This window comes from Typopeltis vanoorti, chromosome 2 (genome assembly GCF_054136105.1).
Source record: "Typopeltis vanoorti isolate ZY-2024b chromosome 2, IOZ_Tvanoo_1.0, whole genome shotgun sequence".
Classification (NCBI taxonomy): Eukaryota; Metazoa; Arthropoda; class Arachnida; order Uropygi; family Thelyphonidae; genus Typopeltis; species Typopeltis vanoorti.
This window is the reverse complement of record NC_143550.1, coordinates 66,770,215-66,785,035: the sequence shown is the minus strand read 5'-3', so window position 1 is coordinate 66,785,035 and position 14,821 is coordinate 66,770,215. Positions and strand designations below refer to the sequence as shown.

The 14,821-nt window shown below is 36.3% G+C and overlaps 1 protein-coding gene across 2 annotated transcripts in view; it reads right to left on the bottom strand.

Moving 5' to 3' along the window:
• LOC150109125 (gamma-tubulin complex component 2-like) overlaps positions 1-14,821 on the bottom strand; it is a 491,041-nt gene that overhangs the window by 115,309 nt on the left and 360,911 nt on the right. For both annotated transcript variants that reach the window (XM_090405736.1, XM_090405742.1), the window contains exons 18-19: positions 8,157-8,307; positions 2,543-2,722 (exon numbers count right to left, since the gene is read on the bottom strand). In XM_090405736.1, the coding sequence (XP_090261862.1) occupies positions 2,543-2,722; positions 8,157-8,307 (331 nt within the window). The remainder of the gene's footprint in view (positions 1-2,542; positions 2,723-8,156; positions 8,308-14,821) is intronic.

Below are 14,821 nucleotides of genomic sequence, written 5' to 3'. Positions count from 1 at the left end.
TGTACACTGTATATGTGAAGAATTGTGCTAATCATTTCCAATCCACATACTACCTTCAAAATCCAGTTAAACATCTTGGCTTACTACCAAGGACAAATCAGATCACCTATACTTATCCCGGGGTTTACTAGGTGCCTTGATACTCTTTTCTGTCCTATTTTGGATGAACTGGCTGTTCATTCAGAAAATAATTTAAAAAACAAAGACATTCCTCAAATACTTTGAACTCAATAAATCTGGTCTTGTATTCCATTCCAGTGACACCAGATAGGATGGCAAGATGGTCAGAGAAAGATATTTCATAAAAGTCAATAAAAATGTGATCATACTTTCCTGGAAACCAATTCAAATTCAGAGTTGAATCACTCAGACTGAATGTCAGAATCAAAGTTCTGGGAAGTGATGTAAATGATGTAATGTAATCACTTCCCAAATTACTATAAACCATTACATAATTACAAGTTTTTAATTTATTGTAAATGATGTATATAATAATTGTCTAATGTCAAAATTGTGGTCAGAGGCTCAGCAGATCTGTCCGTAACCAACGTATGGCCACACTGCCTCTGACAGAACAGTAATCATGCAGTCTTAACTTTGGTGGTTTCAGAACATGTACAATAGAATTTTTTAAAAAGAGGTATAAGTGAAACTACAGGGCACATGATTACAACAAGCTTAGGAGGCAGCATAAAGCAGAGCCATGACATATGAATTTGCAAGGGAAGGATATTAGTAGTGCATGGGAGATAGTCAAAGGGTATCTGAATAAGAAAACATCCGCTGTATACCCAAAATCAGGAGGATAAATCTCGTAGGAGTTGGATGAGTAATTATCACTAAGCAGGAGCTGAAAAAAAAAAAAAAGCTGTGGAGGGTATATAAAGAGAAAGGTGATCCATGAGTCCCTGAGTGGAACAGGGCTCAGGCAAGAAAGACAAAATCATATTATGAGAAGAAATTAACTGAGTAGGCAAAAGGAAATTTTAAAGAGTTATTTCTGTGTATGACAATTAAGAAGAATAACTATGGAAAGATCACTTTAATAAGAGTTGATGGTAGTGAGGTAACAAAAGGAGACATACTAGTTGAGTTATTGAGTGACTACTTTCGAAAAATCTATCATTTAAGTGAGGATATTGCTGTGACAGGAAATGATGTGAGAATACAGGTTGATGCATCAGAAATACTTAGGATATTGCAGAATCTCGATGCAAATGGCTGACTTTTATCTCCCTTTTTTAGGGACATGTGGAATAAAAGTTTGTTTCCATACAAAATAAGGAGACTTACTTAGTATTAAGGCTATTGAGAATTTTTCTGAGGTCCAGATTGGGGAAGGAATACTGTGCAGTTTGTGGAACAGTAGGAGATTTGCCTTAGTCATTTAAACAAAGGTTGGAGGTAAAAGACTGATGCTAAGAAGTCTGCCTTATCATTGGGTGATGTTATATCACACCATAAGGATGTAAGAGAAGTAAAAACATGGTAGGGCAGAAGCTTTCCCCAAAATCTTCAGTGAGAGAGTAGAAGGATAAACTTAAACTGCCATTAGAGTAGGAAGCAAGCCTAGTGCATTTTGTTCATACAACATTGGTTTTTTAACAGTCGTTACAGGATGAACTGTAAGTTGACTGAGAAGCTGGAGTTTTCAAGTGGAGTTATTGAATGTATACTGAATTACTGTCTTGAGCTGCTTTGGAACATCTGTTGAGAACCAGCGTTTGGTTAAGGGTTGGGAATTTTGAGTGATGGGAAATAAAGGAACTCATTCTAGCAAGAATAATATCAGCTAAATGATCAGAGCAAGTGCTTGGATCAGGAACACAGGAACAAAAATCAAACTGTGGAAAAAATTTGTGTCTGGAGGAAGTCCAGGCACAACCTGACAGATTATAAAACAGTAGAATTATTTGCCAGCTAATTGGGCCTTCCCCTCCTGAAACAATACCAACAGGTTCAGTCCTATGTACTATCTAGCAGCCGCCTGGTGGAAACTAGTGCTGTACCGTCAAAGGATGTGGTATTGGCTTCCTAGCTAATTATTATGGTATGGAGAGCGAGTGCCCAGGTCACCATCCACACTACTACATGAAAGAAAGGGATGGAACAGAAACCAAACTATTCTAGAGAGGAAACATTGCAATAGTTAGGAAGGACAATGATATCTTACTGGGCAACGAAAGCCATCTACCACCTAGATGTCTAATGTGTCTCAATCTCATTTTGTCTTTCTTCTTGAGCCCTGTTTGTGGAAACAAGCATACCACAGAAAGATCAGATTTACTTGGCTGGAAGAGGCCATTAATGAACTAGTGATGTTACATATATCACTAGTTCATTAAGGGCTTAATTAGCAAAGTTTAGCCAAGGTTAGATTTTATGGATTTAAATGGCTTCATATCATTAGCAGCATCTGAAGTTATTTTTTTAAACATATTTGCATAACTATTTTACCATTAAAATGGTTATGCCAGTATGTTAAAAAACTGAATTATTTATTTTTCTTAATTTATTGCAGTTTATATATAATAAAACATACCTGACATCATCTTTATATTTATCAGAATTCACCACACTTGTTCGTAGTGCTAGCTCAAGAAGAGATTCCAAACGAGTAGGCATAATGTCATCAATATCCTTTTGCAATTCTTCTTCAGCCATATCCATAAACTGAACAATAAAATCTCCCTGATCCAGCAAAAAATAATGTTTCACAGACCTTAAATTAAAAGAAAATTAACAACAATTAAACTTAAGCAGATTTGAAAGGTAATAGGAAATCAGCATGTCATTAGAATGGACACAAAATTGTTATAGCCTCCATACCAGTCACAAAATGTGCAGGTGTTAAATGTTATGGTCAGCATCTGTGCTATTTTATTTATTTATTCTTGTATCTTAATATCAAATGCGTCTTTGTTAACCTTATTTGTGCTGCACTCCCAGCACCTTATGTCTTAACTCTATGCTGCTTTATTCTTAATTTTACCTTAATCTGCTTAGCATATATCTCACTGTTAATCCTACTAAGTCTTATTCCTGTTCCCACAGCTATTAAACAGACTTTTATCAGTGAGATATATGCTAAGCAAATTAAGGTAAAATTAAGAGTAAAGCAGCATAAAACCTGCATATTGTAGATTACCAATTCTCGCACTAATCAATCAGAAAAATTTATTTTTTTAATGACTGCGCCATTCCCATTCTAATCGAACTAATGTAGTTTTAGGATTAAGGTAAGGAACACAGGCAGGATCTTAGTTAATACGCACATTTTCTTATAGCAAGTCGTGACAATTCTCAATCTATAGTGCACGCAGATTCACTAGTTTTTTAGAGATAATGCATTGCCAATTGATCAGGCAAGGTAGTTAAATAAACAAAACATTTTATTCTTATTAGCATGAAACTACAATTCACAAAGAAAATGGGAGAAATTATCTCTCTCTCTCTCTCTCAGCCTTTTCATATACACCATAGGTGTAATATACAATTAAGCATTTTTTCACACAGCACTTATTTAACCTTATCACAATGCTAACTTATCTAAATTAAACATGTAGTTGTTCCCTATGTCACAACTTAGCTAAATTCTGTTCACTACATATACACGTTAACGTTCGTTTTCCCTTTCATGACCATAACTTATTAATCAAATAATGACTAACAATTTCCTGTAAGCACCTTCACATTATACATACAAATACCATTTGTAAGCTCCTAAAACATTAACAAAATTGTGCTTACTCATAGTGACCTTTACATACACAGTCCAATTAATTTGAACAAAACTTCAGCTAAGTTAGCTTGATCTTGCATCTTCATCCTGAGTAATGACTGTTGCTTGGACAATGTGGTGGTTCTCGCTATAGAAGTTTCCAGGAAAGTTAGGTTGACTTTTCCATCAGCAACTGGAAAGGAACTGCCAAAGTCTCTGTTATGACAGTGGGTAGTAGCACTCTTCCAGCATGTTCATACTTTCAAACAGGAGCCCCATCGAAAAACGCATTCGACACACTGGAATTCCATCCTCCGAGAAAGGAAAAATTTAGAACCTTGTAGGTTCGTCTCAGTCCTCTTTTATATCATCACTAATCCTCTATTACTATGATGTAGTTTCCAGGATTACCCGCCAGCATGATAATGATGTCACTTCGGCTCCCTCCATTTGTGGGCACATGTTTTTATGTTTGCAAGACCTTGGGAACTAATGTATTTGCTTAATCATCGTTCTAATCTGGGTTAATCCCCTCTTTTTTGTTTTACATACAATTCAATGGGAATTAAATTATGCATTTTTACAGTACAATTATTACATTTATTTTATTACAGCATAATTTTTTATTCTATATACGTTTGGAAGCTTCTGTAAAATCGAACTCGAAAAATTAATTAATTTAATTTATTATTATTATGTGACACCTCCAGGGAGTCAAAAGACTCATCGACGGAGAGTGTGCCAACAGCACTGAACGATTGAACCCCTTCCAACTACTAACCACGCTCAAACTTGCTTAACTTTTTGCAAGCCATTGGTAGCAGACGCTTTACCAATTGATCAACCTTATCATGAGAGATTTTACACAGCTGTTGACCATAACACAAATACAAAATGTTAGATGGTTGATATATTTCATCTATCATGGCCGGTTAAACCATTTTAACATTTAAACATAATAACTTACTCTTATTAATAACAATAGCAAGCAATGAATTTCTTTAAATAAAAGATGCCAAGAAATTATATTCTTGATTTAATCCTTTATCCAAGTGTAAGTAAACAAAGTTTGTGCACAAAGTATCTTTATGACTAGACTACTTGTATATAGAGGCTAATGACCTCACATCAATTGCCTTAGTATCCCATAATGCAAAGCATCCCCACTTATGGATGTGTATAATGCTATGTATTATGGAATAGTAAGGCAAACGATGTGAAGTCATTAGCTTCTATGTACAAGTAGTCCAGTCATGAAGATGCTTCACGTGCAAACTGTGTTTGCTTACACTTAGGATTAAACCAAGAATATAATTTCTTGGCATCTTCAATTTCCTATGTTTAACCATGTGAAAGAATTTTCAAAATTAATTTCTTTGTTGGAAATCTTTGTTTGCTAGAGGCCCACGCTAATGGCACATTATGAAGCACTCATGACAGACTATGGCAACCATTCCACTCATTCACCAATCTCCAAGCGAAAAATCTAGTTCTGACACCCTTTCTTATTATGCTTAATTTTCAGGAATGACCTCTTATTCTCTTCTTCTAGTCATGTATTGAAAATGTTCCCCTACATCCACTCATGAAATTACTCAAGTAACTTATATGTTTCTATCATATACCCTAATTTTTGGCTACCAAACAACTGCAATCTAAAATTTCAATCTATCCTCATAGGGAGGATTCCATATATCTAAACATCTTGGTCATCTGCCTCTGGAATTTCCATCATTTCCTCATCTCCAAGAAACCCAGATGACCAGATCTGTACAGAGAAAAACAGATATGGTGGTATCAACACCATGTAAAAGAGAAGTAACTTCCTTAACTCTACTTGCTGGAATAGACTGCACACGGATACAACTGTAAGATAAACTGTGAGAAGCATGGACATGCCATGAAAAAGAGGAAAATCCCAAAAATGGAAGCATGAGATATGGATCATGATGTTGAGGATGCTCTAAATCAGTGGTTCTCTATTATAACTGGACAAGGACTGTATGTCGGTGGTCTAATGTTAAAAAAGAAGTCAGAGGAGCTAGCTAAGAAGCTGGGGAATGATGATTTTAAAGCAACAGGTCTTGATCAAAATGTAGGCATGATATTGAGTTCAAGTTATATAAATTAAAATTTAAATATCAGATATTTTCTAATGTGTTGTGTATTTTATTTTAATAGGATTACATTGAAGGATAATAGGTCTCTGTTGATACTGACAACAATAAGGAAAATTTAAATATGTACATATTTACTATCGTATTTCATTTAAATAAATGATTTGTTGCTCAGTGAAATGTTAGTTTATCTTTTTTATATCTTTTTAACTAACATGAAATTTCGCATAATTGGGGCAGCTGCTTAGTTGGGCTAGTTATTTTGAGGGAATCGATGTTTATATTGGTCCAACCAATATAAACATTGATTCCCTCTAACAAATGCTACTTATGCTACAAAATAAAATTGGCTGAGTGAGAAACAAAGTAAAAAATAAATGACAAAATCACAATCCTTACTGTAGTAAGGATTGTGTACTAAGAATGTAGTAGCACTAAATGATGTACTAGATGTCTGACATACAATAGAAACCTGAGAGGATTTTTTAGAGGGTTTGGTTGGAATTACAGCCAAAGCAACTAAGGCTGTGTCTGTTAAATGAATCTGTGTATGTTTGTCCAGTGTGATGAAAAAAAAACACGTAAGTTTCAGTGAAAAGCCTTCATAAAAGCTCATAGACAGATCTTAAAGATTCTAAAAAGTGAAACTTTTGATTGGCAGTAAGGCAGTTCAATACAGTTCATTCCCAATTTAACTTTATTGGGGGAGGGAAATTTCTTTATATATATATATATATATATATATATTAAATGGAGGAAACACTAAATCAGGAACAATCATTTGATGCAGAAAGAGAGACAAGCGGAGAAAAAGTTTCAGGCATACAATCACAGTGTATGCAAAAAATCACACCTCCATAAATAAATTTTTATAGCAACCCCATCCTTGAAAGGAGAGGAACTTATAACACATTATTGGTTGTGGACACAGTTCTACTAGAACTATTCTTAATAACTATATTATCACAGATATTATTGCTTAATTTATTATGAAATAAAACATAACAAAGAAAGTTAGTCTTATGATTATTTCATGAGAAACACTTGTTAATGTCACAAAATATTAACTAAAAAAAATGAACAAATTCATTTTTTTTTAAAGTTTATACATGGAAAAGGTCAATCTAAATATTATTAACATTTTTAAAAGTTAAAATAAAAAAAATATATAATTAAGAAAAATTTCTTAATAATTATAAGCTAAAACAAATACACAAAAATTTAATGGACAAACAAAGGACTTTAATAAAAGCACACATACATATACTATATATATATATATATATATATACACACACATATGCACGCACACACACACACAGAAGACTCAATAAACATGCTTGCCCACTCATCTGTAGTTAGTAGATTTTGCTAGCTGTTGAGCAGCTACAGAACGAACACAATAGAACATTTTGTATTTAATAAAAAATAAATAACTTCTCCATCCGTGATAGCACTATTAACATTTTGTGGAACTCTTATTGACTTATTGGGAGGGATATCCTTAAAATATTGGGTGATCTTTGGCAAGTAAATTTTTTGAATGGCAGGTAGGGTTTTGCCTAATTTATTGACTCCTATATATATATATGTATGCAATGCATGTGTGATATATATATATATATATATGTGCAAATGGTGGTGGTAGTAGCAGTATGAGTAAGATTGACAGTGGGTTCAAGTCTGTTTGGTGCGAGACAGATAAACAAAACAGAAATACACAATCAGGTGCTACTACTACTACTGAGCAGCATCATTTGAAGAGGCCTGAAAACAGCACATGCAGATAAATCTTATGGATACAGAAAGGATTATCATTATGGGCAATTTCAACTATGAGGATAGAGACTGGATGGTGGAGAAAAACATTCAAATCAAGGTTTCCTGTGACAACAGATTGAAGATTTGTGGATTGCAGAAGTTGGCTGATAGGCAGAAATGAAGGAATATGATAGAAATATTTCAGGACTTGGCTAATGTGGGCAGAACAGTAAGTCATCCCTGGAAATTGAGTAAGAATGTAGTTAGCAAAGGTGTTAGAACTACATTTTCTGCATGGAGAGTGGCAAAAAATAAGTGAAACATACTGTGAGTGCTTTGTCTGTCAATAAGTTCAAGGAGAGGTATAACAGATATTGCATGGATACTTTGGGTCTTCCATGATGAGTCTTTGGACTCCATAGAAGGGCCCATGAAATAATAATAAGATTTATTATCCCTTTAAACATAATTCTGTTTCAGGATAAAACAGAAAATACGGTTTTGTTTCACAAATTGAAAGTTAAAAAAAACAAAAAACAAAAAAAACATCATCTAACCTTAATCTTCCCATCAGATCTGAACCTTCTAATAAAAGATCAAGAAGTTTCTTGCTAGCAAAATGATATGCTGTTTCAATTTTTTCCACATACTGTCGTTCATGAACTGTATATATTACAGTTTCTGCACTAGGACATTTGATATCTTCACCTATGATTATAAGTAACAAATAATTAAGCATACCAGTATAGAATATATAAAATTTGATATATATATATATATATATATATATATAAAACAAATAATTTCAAATATAAAAAATCAAATTCTCAAAGAAGCTTGAAATTATTGTTTCTGTTCATTTACCATTAAAAAAAATTATTTGACGTGTATTACTTTCCCTGAGCAAAAATTTGATAAATATTTATATATACAAATGTCATTTTTTGAGATAGGGAGGAAGATACTATAAGGAATAGTGTAATGATACCGTAAGGAAATTCCTCAGGGAATATGATAATATGAGAATTACAGAGGAACTTCCTTACTGAGTGTTCCTAACATGATTTTATGCAAGCCAACTTGAAAAGAGGCTAAGAATAATTGTGAAAGAAAAACATGGCGAGAACAAGCTGCATTCAGGCTGGGGGGGGGATTAGAATCAGATTTTCCAGCTGTTTAAAACAAACGGCTGGAAAATCATGAGGACTATAAGAGAATGAAAACTATTATTTTTCAGGAAATAACAACCTATATCAAATATTAATTATAATACCTTTGATTATTAGATCAAAGGTATTTAATTGCCATCACCAAGAATCACAAAGAAATGACATATGCACGTAGGCACTAAAAAGCAAATGATGCTGACAAAAGACAGCCAAAGTCAAGAGTCCTAAATGGCATCCATTATTAAAAGAGCCTCCAACCTCTGTTCCACCCAAGCTTCCCATACAGCAGAACTTGCCCTTTATTCACCAAACCTTCCTGTTTAATGGTTATGATGCCAAAATATCTATAAATCATCTCTCTCTCCCTTCCACCTCTTCACATCCCTCTCAACATAAAGACCACAGTAATGTCATTATTATTCTCTATATTTGGAGAACTTCAGAAAAAAATAGCCAGAACTTTGAAGATGGTTTCCCTTCTCTGCTCTGCTAGTGATCCACTTCCTTCACTCTCTATTCCAGGTATTTACAAGGTTCCTTGTTCTTGCAAAATTATCATATTATGGTCACACTGGAAGATCTTCTAACATCCACCTAGAAGAACACAAAAAATACATCTGCTGCCTGCCTAATCTTAATAAATATGGTTGTATTAAACTTCCCAAAATGTAGGAAACTTTTATTCTCAGGCCTGCTGTCCAACTTCTATGGTTAGCCAACAGCACCTATAGAGGGCACTGCTCATAGGAGTTTAGTCTTTATTTATTCTATCTTATTTCTTTCACTTATTGTTTCCTGTGTATTATTACAATTTTAACATTGTATTCCTGATGATGTCTCTGTGACTAAGCAGAAATACTGGAATCGATAAAATGTGTTGTTCAATTAATCCTCTTTGTGCTGAGATTGGTTGTGACATTAGGTATAAAACAAGGGCACATGCTATCTCCTCTAGTATTCGTTCATCTGTATGGATCACTTAATGAAGGAAAGTGGCATTAAACCTAACATCAAATGGATGTGGTGACAGCCCAAGACAGGAGGATGTGGAGGAGACTCATCATCAACAGTGATCCCACTTAAGTGGGAGAAGCTGCAGAAGAAGAAGAAGATCAAAATCAGAGGTATTCAAACTTGGCTCTTTACCTTATGTAGATGATTTCACTGCTAAATAAATTGTGTATATCTTCAGGACTAACTAAGTCATGTCTAAGGACTAACTGAATAACTACAACAGTGATAAATTTGGTATGAAAACCAGGAATTAAAAGACAGCAACCATGATAATAGGTAGAAACATGGAAAGCATTAAATGCATTCTCGTGGAGATCCTATAGAATAAGTAAAATATTTCGACTGATTTAGCAAATTAAATATGAATAACAAAATAAGAAATGCTAGTGTGGTTGGGAGACTGGTAAATAACTATATGGAATTAACCAAAATGTTCTGTGCAAAACATCTTCAAACTAATTTTAACTTGTGGATCTGAAAGTTTGATTAATATAAAACAAATGACACAATCAATCAAAGTAACATCACAGGTATAAAGAGCTCTGAGAAAAAAACTGAGAAATGAATTGATGCCATCAATGGCAGAATCATTAAAATTGAAAGCAAATGTTAATATTGTTATCATTCAAGAATGTGCAAGAACGAGCAAGAGAGAGAGAGGAAGAAGGTTAGCAAAACAGGTTTTGGTAACCTGTTTTGTTCAATTAATTTAGAACAAAAGTATGATACACAGCAGTAAGAAAGTAAACAATTGAAATAATATAATCTTTTGTATATCCCTTGAGGATATATATCAGGATGTTTTTTTAAGAAATGTATTTTATTGTTTAATCACTTTAGTTGACAATCATTTAACTGTGACTGTGGAATGGATAGTCAGCATTTGGATTTAATTAAAGAACCATAATGAAAATCAATTAATGAATATGTAAAAGAGCAAAGAGTGAAATGCCACGTTTCTTGTTGTTGTCTGTGCAAAATCATTATCTCTGTTCAAATTTAAGAGGACTCAGGAGGGTTTTCTGTATTAAAAGGCTTCATTCTATTGAAGACAGCAGACTTCATTCTACTGAAGTCTGCTGTCTTCAATAGACTGCAGACTTCAATAGAATTCTATTGCTAATTCAGATCTCTCAGGGTTCTGTAATTTATAATATTGTGCCTTAGTCATTAGGCAGGCGTGTGACACCTTAGTCACACGCCTGCCTAATGATGCACTTACCTTCACTGTATACAGAAAACCCACACACACAGGCAGATACATTCACAAACTCTCCCACCATCACCCCTCTCAACAATATGGCATTATTAAAACTCTTACCAAGAGAGCCCACAATCTTTGTTCCAGTGGAACCGCTCTCACTACTGAGCTTAACCACATACACAGCACTTTCCTCTCCAATGGCAACAGCGATCACAGTATCAAAAAAATAATCAACTCCTCCCCCATTCCCCTTCCTTCTCGTCAACAAGATTTTAAAAATGCCATCACCATACCCTACATCCGTGGCACATCCGAAAAAATAGCCAAGATACTAAAACAGTACAACCTACACACAGCATATAAGCCCCACCGCAAACTTGCTACCCTTATCCGTTCTACGAAAGATCAGCTCCCTCCTCTCTCTCTGCCTGGAGTTTACAAAGTACCCTGTTCCTGTAAGCTGGCGTACTTTGGACAGACAGGCAGATCAGCATCCATCCGTCTAGAGGAACACAAGTCTTACATCTTCAAACACAACTATGGCCATTCAGGCTTGGCTGACCATGTTTTGGACACCACCCACAGGGTATCATGGAAGAAAAACACCATGCTCCACCACAGCAAATTCAAGAAAGAGAGACTTTTCTTAGAAGTAGCAGCAGCTCTCAAAAACCAACCAAATCTCAATAAATACGGTTGCATTAAGCTTCCAAAGATTTTGGGAAACACTCATCACCAGAGTTCCCACCTTACATTGCAGGCCACCTACTACTGCCCTTAGAGGGCGCTCTACCTAGATAGGACTTTAGTGTCACCCACGTGGTTGGGCTTAGTATTGTTTGTTATTTGTGTATATGTTACATTAATTGTTTTTGTAATCCCCGTAGATGTCCTAGTGACTAGGACGAAATATAGGAAGTATTAAATTCTATTTTAATTCTTTTTGAGTGTTGTAAAAAATCCATTAAGCCTCCAACATGATGTCCTCACAGCACTTAAGCCTCTACACACGTATAATATTGTGCACTGGAAGTATTCACTGAATTTGATTTTTACAGGTTGATCTATTTATCTACCCAAAGTGTGGCAACTTAAAATTTCTATTTTATTATTTTAGCCATTTGTAACAGATTCTAACTGAGAAATGATGTTTGTAACTATATGTTCTTAAATTCACTTTTTGTTGACTTCACTAGTGACTATTTTTAAAGTTTCTTAAACAAAGAGAGATGTCTTTTTATAGCAGCTTTCTGAGAGTATATTTCTAAGTTCTAACAAAGGATTAGAACTACTTCTAAAATAGTTTATTCTCGTTTATTATTAATAAACCCAGCCAAGGTGGAGGAGTCAAGAAAGGACACTGTCGAAGCCTTGCCAGTCCCAAGCCCGGAGAAATGAGGAGGGTTACCAAGGGGCCAATCCCCCCCCCCTCCTGTAAAAAGCCTCTGGTTACGAAACAAGTAACCAGAGGCCTCAGAACTCGGATGCCTTTGCGAAGATGATTACTAATCGTTTTGGGACCTGGAAAATACGCAGTTTGATGAAAGGTGCTCTTTTTAATGTGACGGATGTCTTACGACAGTATAAAATTGGACTTTGTGCTGTAAGAGGCGTGTTGGCTGGGCCATGGCTCGATCCATAATCAGGGGTACACGTTATTTTACAGTGGTGACAACAGAGGACGAAGAGTCCTCAGAACTGTGTTTTTAGTTGGTGATAAATTTCTATGTAATATTTTAGATTTTTTAAACCTGTTATGCGCCTACGGAAGAAAGTTTGAAGGAAGCCAAAGATTGTTTCTACGAAGTGCTTGAGCGCACTTGTGTTAATCTACTGTTTTATGACATCAAGCTAGTGGTGGGAGATTTCAATGTGAAGCTGGGGAGAAAGTGTTCATGGTGCCCTTTCATGGGAAGTGAGAGTCTACATGAGGAGTGCAACGATAATGGGACCTGACTTACGAGCTTTCCCTCAGCCACAAGATGCTTTGTAAAGAGCACTATGTTCGCGCACAAAGACGTCCACAAGCAGACCTGGAGATCACTGGATGGTAGAACAGCTAACCAAATAGACCATGTACTAGTGCATCGGCGTCACCACAGCTCCATCTCAGATGTGAGGAGTTTTAGAGGAGCAGACAGAGATAGTGACCACCACCACCTGGTAGCCTACGATTTTAGGCACAGAATTGCGGTCCAGAAGCCTTCGCGTCCTACCACACGACCTGTATGGGACCTGGACAAGTTGAAAACAGTGGAAGGCAGGCAGGCTTTCCAGTTAGAGCTGCAGAACTGCTTTGAGGAGCTACAGGAGGAGGAAGAGGAGGATGATCCGGATAGGTTGTGGGAAACCATCAAAAATACGGTCGCGTCTGCTGCCTCGAGGACTGTGGGAAAGAGAAAGAAAAGAAGAAAGGAATGGTTTAATAGAGAGTGTAAAGAAGCTGTAGCAAAATGAAGGGAAGCACTATTGAACTACTTGGCGGCAGCAGGAAGAAGGCTGTGAAGATGAGAGGGTGAGAAGAGTGGTGAATATATGTCTATATAGGGAAAAGCGGAAATATCTTAATGAGAAGGTGGCCAGCATAGAGAGTAATAAGATGGCGAATAATGGGCAGGAAATGTACCGGATGATTAAAGCCATGCGAGGTGCCCAGACACAAGCAGCAACCATAAGAGATGAGAGAGTGGAAATCTTCTAACAAACTCAAAAGACGCTCTCGCTCAGTGGCATAGATATTTTGAGAACTTGTTGAATGTCAATACTGGAGAACCATACTCCTTACCAAACTGCTGAACCATATATTGAAGAGCCAATGTTTAGTGAGATTACTCACATGCTGAAAAATAATAAGGCTCCAGGAGTGGACTGCATCCCGGCAGAGCTTCTGAAGAATGGTGGAGATGTCCTGCTGGAGCAGCTGCACCAGCTCATCTTGCTGTTATGGTGGGAAGAACGTCTGTCAGATGAGTGGAAGGAGGCGCTGATCACCCCTGTATATAAGAAAGGAGATAAGTCTCAATGCAGCAACTATAGGGGCATCTCACTGCTGATGACTAGTTACAAGGTGCTGTCTAATATCATGCTAATATGCATTACACCATATGCAGAAGAGTGCCTTGGTGATTACCAGACGGGTTTTAGGAGGAACCATTCTACAATACACCACCTCTTCATGCTTCAATTATATTCCCAGCACTTTGAAAAGTGCTGGGAATATAACCAGGAAGTCCATAATATTTTCATAGACTTTTCTAAAGCCTATGACTCAATTATACACCCAAAAATGTGGCAGGTGTTAGAAGAGCTGAGAATTCCTCAAAAACTCTGAAAAATGGTGCAGGTGTGTGTGTAGCTGGTTTGAGAGCAAGAGTGAAAGCAGAAGGTGGATTGTCGAACCCGTTTCAAGTTCAGACCAGTGTGAAGCAAGATGATGGGCTTTCTCCGATTCTCTTCAATCTAGTGCTGGAAAAAGTAATTAGAAACATACAGCAAGTGGTGGGTGGAGTCAACATGGGGTGAAGGTCAGGATTCTTGGCTACGCAGATGACCTGAATGTCATGGTGCACCAACGGGACGATGCAGTGGCACTGGTTACTGCTATTGAGAAAGATGTTGGCCTGAAGATAAATGCCAAGAAGAAGAAGTACCTTTTCATGAGTTGCCATGCTGTTCAAGATCTAGAGGGGAGCTGCTCAGTTTGAGAGGGTGACGGAATTCAGGTACCTGGGATCTATTGTAACTGTAGACAACAAAGTCGAAGCTGATGTCCAGAGTCAGGTGAATGCCGCGAATGTGGCCTAGTACCAAGTGCGTCCCCTTTTCACCTCACGTC